This window comes from Mus pahari, chromosome 4 (genome assembly GCF_900095145.1).
Source record: "Mus pahari chromosome 4, PAHARI_EIJ_v1.1, whole genome shotgun sequence".
NCBI classification, from domain to species: Eukaryota; Metazoa; Chordata; class Mammalia; order Rodentia; family Muridae; genus Mus; species Mus pahari.
In genome coordinates, this window is record NC_034593.1 from 91,214,103 (window position 1) to 91,235,541 (window position 21,439).

General features: G+C 47.9%; 1 protein-coding gene across 4 annotated transcripts in view; it reads left to right on the forward strand.

Annotated features, from left to right (window-relative positions):
* Positions 1 to 21,439, forward strand: part of Igsf3 (immunoglobulin superfamily member 3) — an 84,948-nt gene that overhangs the window by 36,981 nt on the left and 26,528 nt on the right. For 2 of the 4 annotated variants that reach the window (XM_029537539.1, XM_029537540.1), the window contains exons 3-6: positions 11,546 to 11,923; positions 13,231 to 13,641; positions 17,433 to 17,822; positions 19,131 to 19,190. In XM_029537539.1, the coding sequence (XP_029393399.1) occupies positions 11,546 to 11,923; positions 13,231 to 13,641; positions 17,433 to 17,822; positions 19,131 to 19,190 (1,239 nt within the window). The remainder of the gene's footprint in view (positions 1 to 11,545; positions 11,924 to 13,230; positions 13,642 to 17,432; positions 17,823 to 19,130; positions 19,191 to 21,439) is intronic. The other 2 variants (XM_029537541.1, XM_021195749.2) reach the window with 2 other exon arrangements.

The following is a 21,439-nucleotide window of genomic DNA, read 5'->3' on the forward strand; positions in this document are numbered from 1 at the left end:
CCTCGAACTCAGAAATCCGCCTGCCTCTGCCTCCCAAGTGNTGGGATTAAAGGCATGCACCACTGGCTGGCTGATCTGTTGTTTCTTATCGGACCTCTTCTTCCTCCTCTCCTTCCTCTTCCTCCTCTTCTTCTTCCTCTTCTTCTTCCTCCTCCTCTTCTTCCTCTTCCTCCTCTTCCCCTCTCTAGTGAGTTTCTCCCATGGTACAGTCTGCCACACCCACCCATCCTTGCCCCATGCTCTCCTATCTGGATTGCTACAGTATTTCTCTCTGCCCCAGGGTTACTTTGTGTGTCTGTGATGTTGGCTAATGTTTGTTCCTCAAAAGAACAAGCCAGGTGGGCCCCAGAGGTCACTCTCTACGTGTAGTCATACTCAGTGTGTCCTCCTTAAGTTGTACAACCCCAGGACTTCTCACAAGTGAGGGCAGTGTGCATCAGCCTGGACCACCAACAGTGAATACCAGGGACGGAGGGAAAGAGGAATGATGGATGTTGCCACCAGCGACAGGTGCCGGGGGNGGGGGGTGGGGGGGGGAAATCCCCCGGGGCCGATCTGTGCTCACAGCTATACATTTTTAGTTGAGTGCAGAGACTGCTCTCAGGAAAATGCTGGATGTGTTTCAGGGGCCTGACCCATGCTTAAGTCACTGCCCTAGGCAGTTAAGTCTGGATGACAGACTCTAGGTGCCCATCTGACCACACACAGCTCTACCTGGGTAGAACGAATCCATGCCATAAATGGATCCAAACCCATGATACTGAGGAGTGTTTTTTTTTTAAAAAAGCTGGGGGAACCCCAAAATTGAGCCATTGATGGCTCAGGGGGTTGAGGCGCTTGCTGCACAAGCTTGGGGACCTGGTACCCACAGTGGAAGAGAGAACAGACTCACAAAGTTGCCACATGACTTCCACACGTGGGCCATAGTACATCTGCTCACACACATCACACATTCACACGTGCACTAAATGCCATGGCTGGCAGGGAACCTAGCAGCATGGTGTGAAGAATGAAACTTGGGTCAGCACCATTTTAGCAGCTGTGCGTCAAAACTTCCAGAGTCTCACCTTTCCGGTCTATTCCTTTGACACATTTAAGTGCAGTAAAACCTTGCAAGGAGGTTTCCACATGACAATTAGCACAACTAATGTTTAGGTATAGTGACATAGAAACTGCCCAGCAAAGTTAAGTAGCAAAGTACCTGTGCGACTCACCTTTACAGGGAGAATGTGTTCTATTGATGGCTAAACCTTGCTCAGGGTAAGGGCCTGAGGAGGAAGGATTTGTAATGAGCATAAGGATGGATTCTATTGATGGAGGAAGCAGAGTGCACGAGGCCTCTCTCATAGGAGGGTTCTCACTGAAAGACAAAACTCAGGGCCAAAACAACGCTCGGGAAGATTCAGGAAGGCTGGCTCCATAGAACAGCAGAAAGATCACCAGGTTGTCAGACGATATCCACTCCAGCCTTCTGAGTGACCGGGTGTCAGGAATTTTCTTCCTTTGAAACAAATAGCCCTGAGTGTTTAACAAGTCTGCTTCCTCCAATGCTTTCTTTAAGCTGTGCCTCCTACATCAGGGGGACAAGGTGACAGACCCTTGGGCGGGCAGGGGTACAGTTTTCCTTCCTCACCCAGCTGACAAGTGATGCTGATCTTTTTGGCTGCTCAGAAAACCTGCCATGCATTGCCCGGTCTGCTGTCTGTCCTTCGTGCTCCTCCCTTACCTCAGACACTCGGAGTCATCAGTATGGGCTCATCCCTGCTCACTCCATCTGACTCCTGGGACACCCCCCAGAGCCTGCCATGGCGTGAGAAGAGCACTGGGAGTTTGCACGGGGATGGGGTGGGAGGGTTGAGCGCTAGAGGGGCTTCCTGGAGTAGGAAAGACTCTGTCCGCTTCTCCAATCATTCCTACTGAAAGCCTTTTACTCCTCGAGGGCTGTATACCCGGTTTTCTAACTCCACTGCCTACGTGCTGGGGGACAGAGTGAAGACAGCATGTTGATGGATACAGCAGACCGAGTTTCTCAAAGCAGTGCTAACTCCTTCCTAGCCAGGCCTTGTTAAGCAGGCCATGGGAGAAGCCCTTCTTGTTCTGCTGCCTCCCCCCTACCTAGGGAAGCACCCCAGCTTGTGTTCAGCCTGGGCCAGACCTGGCAGCCTCCTTTAGAGGCCGCATTGAGCATCATGCTCCAAGGGCATGCAGGTGATACCCTGCTCCTTTTGGGAGGACAACAGGAAGGACTAAATGCCACAATGCCAGAAGATGAAGTGGAGTTAGTTTTCCTGAGCCTCCTCGTGTGGGTGGGGTGTTAGGGCCAGTGAAGATGCAGAGACATTCAGCCACTTTGCCAGGGATGGAGAATCTGGGGAGACTGATGGGGGTGGGGTGGTGTCCAGGGATGCACTATGATGGGGAGCCTGGCCTGCACTGGTTGTCTGCAGTAGTCCTTTACAGGAACTCTCACTAAGTCTGTGGTCCACTTACACCCAGATTGTGGTGCCATGAGGCTGCCCTTTGCAGCAAGCAGCCTAAACCCTGCCTGTTTCTGTCATTTCTGAGACCAGACAGAAAGAGTGGGTAGGGTAATTATAAGTCAAGCATTTACAGGCAAGTAATCTGATCCTGTCCTTTAATTTCCTCCCGCTAGAAAATAGAAAGCATTCAGATACTTACATCCAGACAGAAACACCGTGATTGACAGCTGCTTTGACTCCAAGTGGGGCGGAGAGAAGTATCTACCCTGTGGCCATGGGCATTAGATTTTAAGACAGGCTGCCAATTGCCCACTGCTGCCCATCCTTCTGGAAGCTTCTTTTGTGCCATCTTTAGCATGGATGTAAAGAGAGAAGGAGAGGGATGAGGGGGAAGTAGGACTCTGTTCCCCTACCTCTTCAGGGGCCAAGAAGACAGGCAGAGTGGTCTTTGGGCTATATGATGCTGAGCCTGTCACGGGAGGAAAGAGTGAGGACCTCTGGAAGCAAGCCTGAGCAACCAAGTCCTTTTACTGGAACACACACTGAATGGTCACTGAGACAAAAGCGAGGGAATCGTATCAGTTCAGATGAAGAAAAGACAAGGAACATAAAAAGGAGTTTGTCAGTATTAAAAAAAAAATACATGCATACATATATATAATCCAGATATCCTTCAAGTGTAGATGACCCTATGATGGTATGCTATATAGCTATATAAAGAAATATACATCAATATAGAGTATATTTATTTAAATGCTTTAAGATTTATTTTATTCATGTGTATTTGTGCATCACATGAATGTCTGGTATCTTTGGCAGTCAGAAGAGGGTGCTGGATTCCCTTGACCTGTAGTCATGGCTGATTGTGAGCTGCCACGTGGATGATAGCAATTCAACGGGGGTCCTCTGCAAGAGCAACGTGTGCTCTTAACTGCGGAGCCATCTCTTCAGACCCTAATGTATGAGATGTAAGAGTTTGGAACAAGACTGTATGTTTTTACTGGTTATGTGCATACAGCCCTTTATCAAAAGTCTGAGAGCGTTGCCCCCGAGGTTCATTTGTAGCAGTCTGAGGAGATGAAGAGGGACATTAGTATAATAACCAGAAGAGTTCGTGAGACCCTGATTAAAATCAAAAAGCCCAAGCGGAGCTGGTGTTCTGACCTGAGTAAGGACCGCGCGCGGCATCTCCAGTGGGTCCAGGCTGTGCTTTAACAGCTTCAGCACTGGAAGCAGAGACCCACCCGGCCCATAAACAGGAGCTGAGTGTCCGTGTGGACTGGCCGTGTGCTGGGTCACTCAGCAGTGACACAAAGTCATCTGGGGCAAAGTGAATCATTGGTAGTTACAACTTCTTAGAGGTGGCATTCATAATTTAACATTTATTAATCATCTCTAGGCCATTTCTATTTTGGGTACCTACTGAAGGAGATTCGCTTCTTCTTCTTTTTTTTTTTTTTTTTTTAAGCCTGAAAAGATGAATGGATGATACTCTTGCCCTTGAGTCTCTCAGCAGGTAGGCCTCCTGTTGGCTCCTTCTACCCTTAATTTGGTCTCCTTGCTTCTAAAGCCTTGCCCTCTGCTCTGTCTTCCAGCTGCCCCTAGAGCGATGATTTAGAAATATGAATCCAATCCATCTCCCTGTTTATCTCAGCACCTCCCTCAACTCCCGGGTCCTGGAGGAAGATCGCCTTTATTAATATGTCCCTCTGTGCCCTCTCCTAACTGAAATGGAAGTGCCCTGAAGTCACAGGAGAGATCTAGGCTGGCTTCCTGCTCAGCCTGGAGCAGCAGTGATGCTGTGCCAGGTTCCACCCCACAGCCTTTGAGACATAGTCCAGATGCACCCTTACCCCACAGCTTCTGTGAAGCTTTTTGGACCAGGCTGGAGGGCTTTCATCTGGCATCCCGCTGCCACTAATATCCTGTTGGAGTATAGTAGTCATTGTCATTTCTATTGGGAATACCAACTTAGATGAAACCACCTTATTTATCCTTCCCTCACATTTGTGCCTTAGTGTGCCCATCCCATGTTCAGCTCTGAAACCACATCAAGGGAGAGGGGAGCTTCTGCGCTGGTTAGCTTTGCTGCATAACGAAGCACCCCAAGACTCTGTGGCTTACAGCAGAGTTGGTGGATTGGAAAGTTTGGGTTAAGCATAGTAGGTGTGGCTGAGGCCTTAGCTGGGGAGGAGTCTAGGCTGGGAGATAGATACATTGCATAATTGGATCATAATTACCACCCCTAATCCCAGTACCCTCTTTTTGTCTCACCTTCTCCGCCCCTGTTTTCTTCTGAAGGGACAATTGTGTGACACATACAGGTCCATGTGCCTGTGGCATTACACAGCGATCCTTGGCTATCTCTGCACACACCCCTGCCCCCCCCTATCATATCTAGAGCCTGGTGCTTCTAGCCCCACTTGGCTCACCCTCCAGTTAGTTCTTGCCTCAGGCTCTGCCTCTGCACTGTACCAGCACCAAGCTTGTGTAACTAACTTGCCGTGAGGGTTAAGTCATCTGTGCAGAATATGTAGAACAGTGTCACATACTGTCCAGGGCTCAGTGAGGCCAGCTGACACGAGTGTGTCTGCCTGTGTCCTGACCTGGAATGGGTCTGACACACTTCTGGAGCCTTGGCTAAGGCTCACAGTTGAGACTCCTGGTGCAGTCAACGATGTGTTGGCTTTAACACCCTTTGTGCCCTTTGCTATACTGTATGTCTTGAAGCTGGCCTAGTTTAGGTTCCCCCGGACACCTGGGGATCTCTGAGTGCCCCACCATTTCCTTCAGGGCCAGCTAGGCTACAGGGCAGATGGACAATTTATCACTTATCTCAGAGATTCACCAAGCCACGGCGCCGGGGAAAGCCATTAGTCATGTTCGGTGTCATGGAGAAAGTTACTTAACCTTGAAGACCATTTCCTCCTCTGGTAAGTGTGGCTATAATGAAATCGACCTCATTCAGTCTCGGATGAATCCAGGTGAGGTGATTCGAGGAGAGCTGTGAGGGCAGGGCCTTCACCGGCCTCATTCATCTTCATCTTCAAGTGCCATGTACTTGCTAATCTAAAAACTGGAGGGAAACAAGAAAATGGAGAACAGGAGACGTCGCTGATCTGGTAACAGGAGAGAGGCAGCCCTGCCCTCACCACTCAGCAGCTCAGTACGGTACTGTGAGTGCTTCGTTACTTTTCAGGGACAGGGTTCCGGCACATTTTCACTGTGTACATATGCACTGTGTATCTTTTGCATCTTTAACCCAAAGTTAAATGTTATGTTCCCTTTAATACCTCTATACTTAGAGCTTTCATGAGACCCATTTTTAGATCAATGTCTCATATTGGTAGGAGATGAAATTTTAAAATACTCACTTGTTGGTTTTCGAGCACTATTTGCTCTCCAGGGTTCCCCAGGAGACTGGTACATGGTGCATTACATCATCCCCACATCCTATTTCTATACATGTATTATGTATGTATGTATGTACAGGCGTGTGTGTGCACACACCTGGAGGTCAGAAGTTAACCTCTGGTGTTGTTCCACAAGCATCACCAACCATTTTTGCTTTTTGCTCTCCAGGGTTCCCCAGGAGACTGGTACATGGTGCATTACATCATCCCCATATTCTATTTCTATACATGTATGTATGTGTGTGCAGGCATGTGTGTGCATGTGTGTGTGTGCACACACCTGGAGGTCAGAAGTTAACCTCCGGTGTTGTTCCACAAGCACCACCAACCATTTTTATTTTTTACTTTAAATTCTATTTTATGTCTGTGGGTGTCTGTGCTCCGTGTGTGTGCCTGGTGTCTGCGGATGTCAGAAGAGGTTTTTGGATTACTTGGAGCTAGAATTCACAGATGGTTGTGAGCCATCATGTGGCTGCTGGGAATTGAAGTCAAATCCTCTAGAGAGCGGCCAGCGCTCTTACTGCTGAGCTAGGCCTCTGACCCCATCAGCTGTGGGGTTTTGAGATAGAGTCTCTTATTGGCCAGCCTGGTCTACAGAGTGAGTTCCAGGACAGCCAGGGCTACAGAGAGAAACCCTGTCTTGAAAAACCAACCAACCAAAAAATAATAATAAAGTGGGCATTCCCACAGCCATTCTTTTGTTTGGTTTTGTTTTTTAAGACTGGGTTTTTCTGTGTAGCCCTGGCTGTCCTGGAACTTACTCAGTAGACCAGGCTGGCCTTGAACTCAGATTTTTTTTTTTTAAATGTGTGTTCTGAGGATTAAAATTGAGTCCTCACACTTAGTGGCAAGCACTCTCCTGGCTGAGCTGTTACCTGAACCCTGCTCCCATATTCTAGGTAGTTTGGTCAATCAGTGTGCCTGAGTCACATGTGGGAAAGCGTTTAAGAGTGGGGCTGGCGCTCAGGTCCTCCAGTTGTACTGAAAACATCTCACTGATAGAACTGTCACATGAGGGCCATGTTCTCATGGCCTACTTGTTTGAATAGTGCTCAGTTATAAATCTTGAACATGAAAAATTGGATTCTGTAATAAGAGGTGTATGTCTCTGAGTCCTAAGACATGAATGTGAGAAATGAATGTGAGGTGTGTTGGCTGCTCCCTGGTCACGAACTGCTGAATCATGTCACCCTGAGCCCAGCTCACTGGTTCTTTAACATAGTGAAGCTAATTAGGTGACTGATAGCAGCTGAGACAGATGACTTCACCTGCCCAGATACCATGGCTCTTTGAGGCCTTGAATAATTCTTTTGAGGGTCTTTTGAAATATATAGGTTTTCTCCCTAGAATATATAACTATGCATATGATACAGTTATACATTTAATCTTAGGCTTGGAAGGAAGATATGTATGTATGTATGTATGTATGTATGTATAAGCTCAGGATGAGTTAGCTCTACTAATGTCAACAGATGGGGACATTTCAAAGCAGTGGTGGGGGTATGGGTGGGGTGCCCCTGCGACTCAGGAATTTAGTGGTATTTCAGGCTTGGAGGCCCCCAGGAAGCAACAGCCCAGATCTTCCCAGGGCCCGCTGGCACGGGACAGATTGACTAGGGTTGTTGGAAGATTCACTCTTGGTGGCCCTGTCCACGGCGAACAGGTTAGTGTTGGCTGGTGGCCCCCATCTGGCTGCTTTGATGTCCTCCCACAGACTGTGTGGCCTGGAGAAGCAGGCAGCTTCACCCTCAGAAGCTAAGTGCATGGCCTCTGCATTTCCTGTTTCCCCACAAGTCAGCTGAACTCAGCATGTCAGGCAGAGTACGGAGCCCCCAGTGCAGGGCCTTTGTGCCTGCCTTGGGCACCACCCTCCTGACACAGTGTGTTCATGAACCTGGAAGGCATCCTTATCTACCACTGAGGGGTTGGTTCTTTTTCTCCTTTCTTAGTTTTTTTTAAAGGTGGTCTCACTGTATAGCCCCGGCTTGCCTGGAACCAGCTGTGTAGGCCAGGCTGGGCCTCAGACTCCGAGGTTCCCCTATTTCTGCCTCTGCTTCTGAGAGTGCTGGGACTAAAGGTGTATATCACCGTGCTTGGCCATCACTGAAGGTGTCTGTGTAGGGTTTTGTTCCGTGGGCATGCCTCATTGAATCAGTGGCTATTGGTGACTAGATGTAGTGTCCAGCCCCTTTCCTGTTCCCGTACGTCTGAGTTGGAGCTGAAATTCCTAACCTGCAATTCATGGCCAACTTTGGCAATGCTACAGAGCTACCTTGAATCATCTCATTAGCACAAGTTCTGATGTAGTTGGAAGAGGGTCACAGGATGCAGAAGCGTCTTGTCATTCACAGTGCAAGGGAGTTAGGAGCTCAGGTCTTAGGGCGTAGACTAAGTGTCTATGTAAGTGAAGCATATGCATATGTATATTGTATATATGCATACATGGATTGCATGCAAATGCTTTTTATACTATACTAGTAGCTCTAGAAGAAGTTTTGTACAGCAGTCAGGCATCATTTGTATTTTGGAGTAAAGCTTTGGTTCACATGCCTTGCAGAGGAGTGCAGTATAAAAAGGGAAATACAATTACTTGTCTTACCTTCTAGCCCTTTCTACAGATGAGACCGTGTCTTTTCTCACTGCAGAAGTGGCATTTGCCTATTAAAGAGCAACCTGAAGGGTACAGAATGTCTGAAGTTATAATTGTTATTTTTTAAGGAAACAGTCCCCATGGGGAGGAACCTACTGGTGTAGACTAAGGGAGGTGGTCGGGCAGCTGCCTTGGGCAAAGCTGGGGACCTGGTCTGTTTGAGGGCAGCAGAAGTTAGCGTCGCAGAGACTTCCCTGGACACTGAAGAGTTTGATGTGAAAGGAGAATTGGTCTATTGAAAATAAAATTCACGTTATTTCTGTGTTAAGCTGCACTCCCTGCTTCATATGGTGGTGCATGCCTGGAATCCCAGCATTTGAGAGGCTGAGCAGGAGAACTGTCAAAGGTTCAAAACCAACATTTGTATATAACAAGACCCTGTCTGGAAAACAGAACAAACGAAGACCCACTTTCTAAGAACAGCCCTGTTTTTCAGGGATGGAGAGCCGTTCGTAGGGTGGGAGGGAAATGGCAGAGATGGTTAACCAACCAACAGGTGTGGCTGGCTGTGGCTAAGAAGGGGCAGTTTGTTCATTTATCAGGGCTGGTTGTCCTCTGCTGCTGGTCTGCATGAGTCGCTCTGACCCAGCTGCCCTGGCTCGTCCAGGCCACTCAACACTGTTTTCCGTGTGTGTGTGTGTGTGTGTGTGTGTGTGTGTGTGTGTGGAGAGAGAGAGAGAGAGAGAGAGAGAGAGGTAGTGGTAGTGGTAGTGGCAGTGGCAGTGGCAGTGGCAGTGGCAGTGGTAGTGGTAGTGGCAGTACAGGGTCCACGCTTGTGTAAGGTCTGTGAACTGAATGTACTGTGGTTAAGCTCATTATCAGATTACATCAGATGGGGTCCAGCTGTTTTCTTTAGACAAGAGGAGAATGGCACTTTGTGAAATCCTCAAAACTGTTGAGAGCTTTCAGTTAGATGTGTTCCTTCATTTGGGAACCTGTGTGGTCCTCTACAAAGAGTGATCTCTCTCTCTCTCTCTCTCTCTCTCTCTCTCTCTCTCTCTCTCTCTCTCTGTCTGTCTATCTGTCTTTGTCTCGGTGAGTTTGTGTGTGTGTATGTGTATGAACATGCAAGTGTGCATGTATATACTTAAGGCCAGAATTCTACATTGAATATCTTCCTTGATCACTTTCAGCTTCAATGCCTTTGAGACAGGATCTCTTACTGAGCCTGGAGCTCACTGATTGATTCTGCTAAACTAGCTGCACCTGTGTGCACCTTCCCAGCATGGGGATAGATGTGATCAGCCAAGATGTGGCACTCCCGGGAGGCTACTGCCATGCCCATGAACAGCTTCTGACTAGAATCTGTCGGCTGCCTTAGCCTGTTTGAGACGTGGCATCTTTTTATTGTGTACTAATTGTATCTTAGTCCCCACGTCAGGGCCTTTATAGTCATCTTATTCAATCCTTTCTCTCTTGCACATGGGGAAACTGAGGCTCATAGTCCCTGCCACTTATCCAAGGTTTCAGTTGGTAAATAACAAAGCCAGCATTACCAAGTTGTCCTCTCTGAAGTCCTTTCTGTAAGATGAGGCCAAGGTCTGGAGACAGGACTGTTTGACGAGGACAAGCCTCAGATGCTCTTTCTGCCATGCATGGTTGTCCCTGGTATCTGCCACACCCGGCAAGCAGAGAGAAGTCTCGGCCATGTTTGAGTGGCTTAGGGGTAGTCAGTGCTGTGTTGATTCCCAAATCTGTTTTCTGTTGCTGTAACAAAGTACCTAAAGTGGAGTGTTTTATTTTAAAAGGGGGGTTTTTGTTTTTTTACCCCACAGGTAAAGGCCAAAGACTGTTGGTTGGTCCTTGTGTTCTGCTTCTGGTGAGGGCCCCCTTGCTTTGTCACTATAAGGCACATGGTATCCTGGCAGGAAAGGTGCCATCTTATGGTGAAGCAGGAAGGCAGGGATGGAGGACTTGGATATGTATGTGTATATGTACACACACACACACACACCTTGTGGAAGCTAACTCATCCCAGTTACTAGCATTGATCCCTTCCAGTGTTCACAATGACCTTTTGACCTTGCCCTTGGCTCCACCTCTTAAAGATTCTGTCCCTCTCACCTCACCTCACCTCGCTTCACCTCACCTCGGCCTCAGTTTCCAGTGTATGAACTCTTGTGAGACACACGTAGACCTTGCCCAAAGAAGCATTGCAAATGACGTGGGATGAGAAACTTGGATCTCTGTATTTAATTTTTGCCCTTGCAAGAGGATGCAGCGTGAGGGACACGGGGAGGGTAAGCAGAAGGAGAAGTGACCTTGGAAAGCTGTGTCACACCAGAAGGCAGGGGCTTGGTGGGCCAGTCAGAGCCAAGAGCCCAAGGGCACTGACCTTGTTTCAGATCTTCCTGTGCACTGCCCCTCTCTGCTTTGTCAGCTGGTGGGACTGTGCGTGCCTTCCCACTCCTGGTCACTCCTTGCAAACTGGCAGCCATTGCAGGATTCTGCTTGCCTCTGTTTCTACAGGGAAAAAGGAGGTGCTCCTTGGGATGGGATGGAAAGAAAATGCTGTACCCCTCCCTAGCCCTGCCCCAATAAAAAGACTCAATGGCTTTCTTGGGCCAGCCCCGCTAATCATGGGAGAAATGTTTAATTTCGGCCAGATTACAAGGCGGCTGCTTTTATTTGTTTTTGCCTGGATTTGTGCCAAGGACTCAACTTTTCCTGTTCATTTTATTAAAAAGTTTATAAACAGCATTAATAAATAGATATAAAGCTGCTGTATAAATGACAGAGAGCCCAAATGAAATTCACAAGGGTCAGTGTTGAATAAGTAACAGAGCCATGTCCTTGCACGATCAAATTCCCATATATGCAAATTAGATACAGAGCTTTACCACGCTGTTTTAATTAATATTTATAAATCACAAAGTGCCTTGGAAAGGGCCAGTAACCTATTTATATTGCCATCATGTCACACAAATAACAAACCCTCTGGGGACTGCTGTCTGTTTGGCATTCAGTCAGAAAAGCACGTTGTTGTGTCTGTCTCCCCTTAGGTGTGGTGTCAGCGCAGCGACAGGTCACCGTCCAGGAAGGACCCTTGTACCGCACAGAGAGCTCCCACATCACCATCTGGTGCAACGTGAGTGGCTACCAGGGTCCCTCTGAGCAGAACTTCCAGTGGTCCATTTACCTGCCCTCTGCTCCCGAGCGTGAAGTACAGATCGTTAGCACGGTAGACCCTTCCTTCCCCTACGCCATCTACACCCAGCGAGTCCGCGGTGGGAAGATCTACGTGGAGAGGATCCAGGGGAACTCAGCCTTACTTCATATCACAGACCTGCAAGCTCGGGATGCCGGCGAGTATGAATGTCACACCCCCAACACCGATGAGCGCTACTTTGGGAGTTACAGTGCCAAGATGAACCTAGTGGGTAAGGAGACTGCTTCTGCACGGCCAGTGTCAGGCCCGAGTCCCTCATGTTGCCATGTGCTTTTGTTGCATACCAATATGATTCCCCAGATATCTTAGAAAACTGCATGGGGGTGCGGGGGGCATGAGCGACCATGAATCCTATGTACACATGTGAACCCTGGATGGTTAAGGCTGACACGTGGAAAGTTCTTGTGCAAACGTCAATCCCCTGAGCAGTTAAGCAGACCTTTGCTGGTGAAAGGCAAAATGAGTTTATCGAGGCAAGATCCAGGTGTGGTGGCTTCATGCCTACAATCCCAGCATCCAGAAGGCTGAGGCAGGGGACTACCCCGTGACAAGGACATTTGTGGGTGATAATTTGGAGATGTGACTTGGAAGGTAAAGTGAGTGAGACTAGCAGGAAGAGAGGCAATGCCCCAGATTCAAGCAAGGGCAAAACTCCCACCGCCTCGAGATGCCAGCGTGAGGCGACAGTAGACACACAGGGACAGGAGGATTGTTACAGGAGTGCAGTAATGTGTGTGAGGGGAGTCTCAGGAGAATGTCTGCTCAGATAACACAGTGAGCTCCAGATGCTCAGAGGGCAGAGACAACAAGCAGGGGGTGGGACCATTTTGAGGTGTCACAGGTGATTTAAGTGAACCACCCGGGTAGTTGTCGGACAGCGGTAATGGTTCCTTTGGGGAACAGAGACAGACAGTAGCTTGTGACTGAAGCTGCCCATGTACAGTGTGTTCTCTAATTTCCTTGCCAGTAGGTAGGAGTTTAATGAATGAAAGCTTTTTCAGCAGGCCTGTTGGGTAGATAGGCACTGGAATATTTCTTCTTAAAGCATCCACCACTATGCAAAAGGCTTTCTTTAATGTGACACAATCAACAAACAAGAGTCCCAGTTTTGGGGTGTAATTCCCTGGACTCCACCCCTCAGGAGCCATTCCTAAGTCAGAAGTGAGGTTGAGCTATCTCAAAGCGATACAAACCCAACAAGGAAATCTTTTTAGATGTCAACAGTTATTTTGACATAGTATCCTCAGAGAGCTCTTCTCATCCATTTTCAAAATAAAATCCACCTTTGCTCTGAGTGTCATTAGAATCCCAAGCAAGTGTCAATGCCAAAAAATACTATCTTAGCCACCACAACAGAAGAGCGTATGTAGGTTTATATGCCTTTTGGGGTTATGTGTGGCCCTGGATCCATTGTCAGACGCTGCCCCTGTTGTGGTGTTAACTGTGGTTTCTGTGTGGAGCGAGTCTCAGATTCTGTCGCACCGTAACCTTCCTCCATGGGAACATTCTATGTTACAGTAATCCCAGATTCTCTGCAGACCACAGCTGTCCCCCAAACACTGCACAAAGTGGAACAGGATCCCCTGGAGCTCAGCTGTGAAGTGGCCACCGAGACCGTCCAGCACACCCACCTCTCGGTATCCTGGCTGCGGCAGAAGGGTGGCGAGAACCCTGTGGAGGTCATTTCCCTGAGCCGAGACTTCATCCTGCACTCCAGCAGTGAATATGCCCAGAGGCAGAGCCTGGGTGAGGTGCGGCTGGACAAGCTGGGGAGAAGCACCTTCCGCCTCACCATCTTCCACCTGCAGCCTTCCGACCAGGGCGAGTTCTACTGTGAGGCTGCTGAGTGGATCCAGGATCCAGATGGCTCTTGGTACGCCATGACCAGGAAGCGCTCCGAGGGTGCTGTGGTCAACATCCAGCCCACTGGTCAGTGTCCCTCAGCTTCTTGTCCTTTACCCGGTGGGGAGTCAGGTGCTAGGAGGTTGTGAGGACGCCTTGTTCGATGACCATAGCAATATGGTAGGGTTTTGAGTGAGGTTAGAGGTGGTTGTAGCCTAGGCTGAAGAAAACTGGTACATAGACCCAGCTTCCAGTGAGCTGCAGATAGCTGCCCGTGCAGGCCTCTGCTCATTGTTGTGTTTGCTTTACTAGATGGTATCATATTTTATTTTGAATAAAACTTTTTTTTTTTTTAAGATTTAGTTACTTATATATTATATGTAAGTACACTGTAGCCGTCTTCAGACACTCCAGAAGAGGGCGTCAGATCTTGTGACGGATGGTTGTGAGCCACCATGTGGTTGCTGGGATTTGAACTCAGGACCTTCAGATGAGCAGTTGGGTGCTTTTACCCGCTGAGCCATCTCACCAGCCCATAAAACTTTTTTTTAATGAGATATTAAAAAAAAAATGGGGCTGCAGAGATAGTTTAGTGGTCAAGAGCATTTGTTGCTTTTGCAGGTTCAAGTCTCTCACATGGTGGTTCACACAGCTATTCCTAACTTCAGTACCAGGGTCTCCTTTGGCCTCTTTTGATCTCCGAGCACATACGTGATACACACATGCAGGCAAAACACACATAAAATAAAAAGAGTATATTGTTTTTTTAAAAAATTAAAAGTGAGTGATTTTACAGAAAATCTTTGTCTTGTGACTCTGGGTTCTTATCCCTGTTAGCTGTGGATGCCACCCTGTTTGGTGATGTTTCCATTACAGAGGACATTTGAGATGATGAGCCTTTTCTGTTGGATGAATGAAACAGTGAGCTAAGGAGATGTTAGTGCACCATTATTTTTATATTAATATTTCTGCCACTTTAAAACAAGACTTCTGAAATGCTTTAACACATCTTGTCATGTCTGTGAGGCAAGTCACAATGGCATCCTCACATTGTGGGTGAGCATGCTGAATGCAGAGTACCCTGTGGTATGACCCCAGAGTGTGTGCCATGTGGCCAATGTGGAGAATTGGGTCCTGCTGTGGACACTTAGTCAGGGGAAGACCTAGGTAGGTTTCCCGAGGGGGGAAGAACAGTAAGTATGTTTAGAGCTGAGGTGATGGTTGTAGAAATTTTTAATCCCAGTCCAGGATTTCTACCCCACCTTGATTATTTAGTTTGGTGGCCTGGCACACTGCACTCTCCACAGCTTCTTTTGATGTCTCCTGTGACTCTATGTTCATCCCTAGTTCTTGTGCCTACAGGGCTCCAGTTTTGAACTGACAGCAGTTGATGACATTGGCTGAGCTGGGTCAGGTTCTCAGGCTGAGCTGTGGGTCTGGCTTGGTTGTCAATATACAGTCACTGACGTGGCTGTGGAGGGCTTTTTCTCTTCTCTGATGAGGAGAATGAAGCTTTTACGTTACAGGTGGTAGTACTCCTGTCAGAACCTACCTGTCTCTTGTCCTCTTGTCCTGGTGGTCAGTTGCCTTGGTCTGTGCATGGTACTCTGACATTTGAGACAATGCTTCAGAGTCACCAAATAATAAACTCTCAGACACACCCCTGAAGTCCCTGTTCAGAGACTCCTGGGCGAGGCTGGGAAGCTGTGTCAGAAGTATTCCCAGGTCTTTCTTCTCCTGTCTGCATTTTATCTGACACAGCTCTGAAGGGGGCAGGGCTTATAGGATCCTCTGGACACCTAATGGATGTGAGAGCAAAAGAAGGTTGGATCGTGGTGAGAGGGCACACTTGATCCACACTTACGACTCAGAGCTCTTACTGGCTTCTGAATCTTCCAATATTAAGAAATTTACCCAAGAGGCTTTAGTTCCTGTTTATCGGTTTCCTTACTGGTTGGTTTTAAGATCAGTGTCAAAAAAGTCTGGGTCTAATTTCCTGTCTTAATGCTTTTAAATTAGGTTGCATCAGCTAATCTTCTTTATTTTAATCTTACCAATTTGGAATTAGGACATTTGAATTTGCCCTGTAAATGTATCCAGCCAGACTGAGCTAAGAAAGGAAAACTTTAATGGAAGTAAAAAAAAAAAAAAAAAAAATGTTGATAACTTCACTGGGTGTTCCGGTTCAGGCTGAGGAGTTGCAACTCTACCTTGGAGTCTGTTTCTTCATGTTTATGTTAATAGACATTAGTCTTTACAGCACTGAAGGTGTCGTGCGAGGCATTCGGGGATGCCAAGATGCACGACATCGCCCTGTGCACGTAAGGTGCTAAGTGCTGTGTGAATACTGAAGACCGTTTTTTCTCTATGTTTTCTCTGGATAAGATGGCTATTACAGCAGATCTAGGAATGGTAGTTCCTCAGTAGGCTTGAGCTGTGTCAAGGTTGAGCAGACAGCCGCAGGAAGTGGGGAAGGGCGTCGGGCATTCAGCTGCTGGCGGGCAGAAGAAAGACTTTCAAGCTAGGTTGAACAGTAGAGAAAGAAGGGCACCTGAGGTAGAACATGGGCTGGACTCTGTGGACCAGGAGTCGCCAAGCCATTCTTCTTGGCGCTTTAGGAGGTCTGTGGGGGGTGTGCCTGAGAGGTACATGTGGCTGAGTGCACTTGCCCACTCCCGTGTGTGTGTGTGTGTGTGTGTGTGTGTGTGTGTGTGTGTGTACCAGTGGGAAGAGGGCAAGAACCTGTGAGCTCCTCTCTTGCTTCAGCCAGATAGTTGCCCTATTGAGCAGTGAAAGTTTTCCACGAAGTAAAGGAGGCCCCTCTCCTTACACCTCCCGAAGAACTTTCAATATGTACACTGGAGGGAATCGAGATCTTTAGTCAGGGATTAACCACCTGGTTGGGTAATTTAGGAGGAAGAGCTCAGAGATGTGGAGGAGGGGGGGCATGTGGAAGTTGGTGAGACAGGTTGGGTGAGCAGTCAAGTGAAAGGGTTGTAAAGAACTCATTTGGCCAGGCTGTGGTGGTGGCCTGGGAGGTGAGACCTGGTGCCAGAGGCAGGAGAGAGAGAGGTGATGGAGGAGGTCAGCCAGTGGCTCCCTGATCCCTGGCTGACAGGGCTTTGATCTGTCTGGAAGTTTGGGTGATAGAGGGAGGAGCTAGTCACTGGCAAGAAAAAAAACATCTGCCTCAAGAGACAGGCTTGTGTGGGATGGAGGAGACAAAAAAACGACACGAGGAGATAAAGGACAGATGCTGAGCTGGATTGAAGTGGAGAAGTGCGTGCCTGGCTCACACGATCTGTTTCCACAGGAAAAGAGTGCTCTCACGTGCTTGAAGTATGTGATGGATGGGTTGGGGAAGGCTGAGGCATGGATCCAAAGGTGATAGTGATAGCCTGGAAATGCCACAGAGGAAGGGCTGTTGTGGTTGAGGTTGATGACTCTCAAGAAAGTTCACACACCACTATAATGTGATTTTCCTCTCCATATTCTCTGTAAGGAACGTAGCTAGAACTGGAAGGAGTTAGGAGCTAGAGCTTCCCACAGCAAGGAGAGATAAGGCCACTTCCTCCCAGTCTCAGTTCCTCTTCCTGTCCCTCACTTCCACTGCGAGCGCCTCCTGACAAAGCCCTGTTGGTCTAAGTGTGAATGCTAAGCAAAAATAGACAGCCTGGATTTGGCTGGTATTCTGTTATTTAGTGGGTTTGCTTGGCTTCAGATATCCTTGTCTAGAGCTGGATTTTCTCTCCAGATGAATACAGAGTCTTCTCTGTAGTTAGTGTCATGAAGGTCAGGTGACTAGGATTTCCTGAAGCAGTTTGGTCGGCTGCAGCTCTTACTTGCCCAGAATGCATCCGGTTTGTTTGTGTTCCCAGACAAAGAGTTCACCGTGCGTCTGGAAACAGATAAGAGGCTGCACACGGTGGGTGAGCCGGTGGAGTTCAGATGTATCCTGGAGGCTCAGAACATTCCCGACCGGTACTTTGCCGTCTCCTGGGCCTTCAACAGCTCACTCATTGCCACCATGGGACCTAATGCTGTGCCAGTCCTCAACAGCGAATTTGCCCACCGCGAAGCCAAGGGACAGCTTAAGGTGGCCAAAGAGAGTGATGGTGTCTTTGTGCTGAAGATATACCACCTCCGCCAGGAAGACAGTGGCAAATACAACTGCCGTGTGACTGAGCGAGAGAAGACTGTCACTGGCGAGTTCATCGACAAGGAAAGCAAGCGGCCCAAGAACATCCCCATCGTTGTGCTCCCCCTCAGTAAGTAGAAGCGCGTCACTTACTAGTTTCTGGTGCGGTGACTAGTGACATCGTGGAGAAGTGGGAGAGAGACTAGGTATAGGGAGAAGGGGCAGAATTTGGGATGAAGCTGACCAGAGACGGGGCCTCTCCACCCCCTCCATCCCCAGGTCTGCAGAGCAGCAGGGGCATATCTTGGGCTGCAGAGGGTACCCACACACTTGAGCTCAGGCAGCTCAAGCTGGCGTAAGACACCAGCCCTGCCAGCTCAGTTAGGAGTAAGACCAGGAAGTCATTTGCACCGTTGGGAGAACTAAATCCCAGAAGTGGGCAGAGGCCTGCCTTGAAATCTTACTTAAGGAGAGCTCATCTCTTATGGGAGGACTTGAACATCATCAACTGCATTATTAAGAAGGCTTTGCCATCTGGGTTCTTCTAGGTATCAATGCGGGCCTTTCCCTAATTGTCTCTTCTGTACTGAAATTGCATTGTGAAAAGTCAGTGGGTGCACACAGCCTTAGGTTCATCCTCACACACACATACAGCAGTCAGTGGTTGGGTTCTCTGTCTTCCTGGGATGTGCTAGGAGAGCTTGGACCTCTCAAAGCTGTTCCCGGGACTCTGCCTCCATGGGCACTGCAGTGTCTGGATGGGTGGTACCCTTTTCTGGGACTCCAGAGATGAACAGTGTGTATGCATGCCGTGTTTAAATATCCATAGTGTCAAGATGCTCTTATTAATCTTTCTCTCACAGTTCTATTTTTAGCAGAAAGTTAATCAAAACTTACAATGCTCTGATTTTAAACAAGATGGTCCAGTGTAAGAACTAACCTTTAACCTTTTCTCAGCTCCCAGGACTATTCCTCCTCTTAGCCTTGTCATGGTTTCTTTACATTTTTATTTACACATTTATGTATTTGAAATGTTTCTCTGTTGTGTGAAGTCTAAAATAGAGGAAGCTTGTTTTCTGTTATGCTTATTATATTTTGAAAACACACACACACACACACACACACACACACTCGAGTAACCTTCAACTCCTTCTTGAGCTTTCCTCAAAGTGCATGATGCTTTGCATAGAGTAGGTGCTTGCTAAATATCTGTATCATTGAAACTACTGGATTGAATGCCCACACTCTTTATACTATTTTCCTGTGCCTGCTGTAATCACAGACTCTGTACCTTGAGACTAATTCCTCATTGTTTCGTAAGGATGGCATGAGGGGCAGCCACACTGTTTGCTTCCTGTATCTTTTGTACTAAAAGATTTCCCCCAGCCCTTCCGAGAACTTGTTTGATGATCTGTGGCCTGCTATATTGCTTTTCCAGCAGATAACTGGGTAGTTAAAGTCCCCCAGCAGCACCAGATCCTGCCCCAAGGCCACTTGGGTAAGTCTACTGAAGAACAACAATCAATGGTAATGGTGATAACGCCCTGGATTTTAATGGCACCTTTCCTCCTAAGAACCCAAAGTGCTTCTGCATATATGATCTCTCTGCTCCCAATCCTGCAATCCTGTACAAGCCAGTGTTACATCCATCTTATGAATGGAGACGTCAGAGCACACGCAAGGAAGTGTCTGATCCGGTTTTTCAGTTTGTGGTTGAGCTTGCAATTGCATTAGGGAACATTCGCTCTAACTCTGAACCCGCTGCTCTGTGCTTAGCCTGGGCCCTGCCAGCAGCCTTCTGATTGGAAATTTCATTTGTGAACACACAATCAGGTTTTCATTAGGTCTGTCCTAGTCTTCATTCAGTCTGGAGGAGATTACAAGCCTGGGAACCTGTGTAAATGTTACAGTGGCTACACAGCACCAGGTCTGTGTTTGTCCATGCTTCGGCTGCCAGAAGGCTTCCCTTCTTCCTAGGTTTTCCAGGCTTTCTCCAAATAGCCATCTAGAATGTCCATAAGAGTCTGCTGTTGTGACAGGAGGGCACATGGCTGATGTCCTACAGGCCACTCCTCTGTATAAGACAGACATGACTGATGTCCTGCAGGCCGCTCCTCTGCGTAAGACAGACAGAAAGGTTTGCTTCCTTGGTGCTGAAATTGCCTTCTGTGTCTCTCAGCTTGAAGTGAAATCGGAGAGGAAGAATACTGAGTGATGGCGAGCACAGGCTGGGCTCAGCGGTAGAGTGTCCGTCTGCAGAGCATTCGGAAGCCTTTGGTTCAGCCCTCAGTGCTGCTCTGCCTTCCTGTCTCGTCCCCTCGGTGTCACGACCCTAAGGAGGCACTAGCAGGATCTCAACTTTTGCACATGATAAATTGAGGCTTGGCTAGTAAGAATACCAAAATCCTGCAGTCGGGAGGCTATACAGCCAAGCTCCAATCCATTTCTGCCCTGGGCAGTGGCTCTACAAGAGCCTTGTCCTGGGCAGCTGTCCTGAAGATTGCTGGCCCCAGCTCATCCAGATCCCGTGCCTGTGAAACAAGCACCGCATTGCTCTCTATGACAAAGGCTAGGTGCTGAAGTCCTGTGCTCATCTTTCCTGTTTCTGTCTGTGGGGAAAATTAAAGGGGAGAAGAATAAAGTAGATCTGAACACTGCAGTAATCGGGTGCGCTTCTCGATCTGGGGGTTTGACTTAATCAATTGTGAATGTTGCCTAGAAAATTGGATCCAAATTGATTATGACACTATGTATTGTGTTAATTCTTATGAGCTCGTTGAACTCAATATAGGTAATTATACAGAATAACATATGCATAATTAAGAAAGTGTTAGCCATGCTGTCTGTGAGAGCAGAAATATCCCTAAGTATGGTAAATCAATCATGACTGTGGGTACCACATTTTTAAAGCATACTGTGTGCTGCACAATCTGTATGCATTGTCTCGTTTGCTGTTTAATCTTTTGTGGGTTAAAAATAGCATCCTACAGAAGAAAAAGCTGAGGCTTGTAGAGTTTAGATCATCCCCTGAACTGAGATCAGCTATCCAAAGGAGTGGCAAAGGCTAGACTGAGCTAGGGAGGGAGTGGGGTTCTTACCCCCAACTTTGTTTGGCAGACTGTCAGGGTAGAGAGTAGAGGTGCCCCAGGCTGAGTGGGTCTCAGAGGAGAGCGGTGGATGGTGAGCCACTGGCCATGGCTCATTCTTCTCTATTAACGAAAGCATGAAACTTTGCTCTCCACACGCTCTGTGAGACTAGACCATCTGTGCCCCATTTTCCACACACACACACACACACACACACACACACACACACACACACATGCACACGCACGCGCGCGCGCGTGAACACACACACACACACACACACACACACACACGCATGCCATCTTCTGAATACTTCCTGACATTTTTTTTTCTACCTCCTAATATTTCCCTGAAGGATTCAAATGGCACCCTGAGGATGTGTATAGCTTTTGTTTGACTCTTGTAGCTTCAAGTGGTAGAAGATTGAGGGGCAGTAGGATGTGGGAGTTCTTCACGCTGAAACTCCAAGCCAAGAGCCCTGAGCTGCAGCCAAGCTGGCCATCCATAAATAATTTTTTGTCATAAACACCATGTCATTGTATCATATTCTCCAGGTTCTGATTTACTTTTAGGCCTTAGTACCTCATTATCCCAAACCAATACACAAATCAAAGGGCATTCTAGACTACCAGATCTAGGGAGCAGTGCCCAGTTCGAACC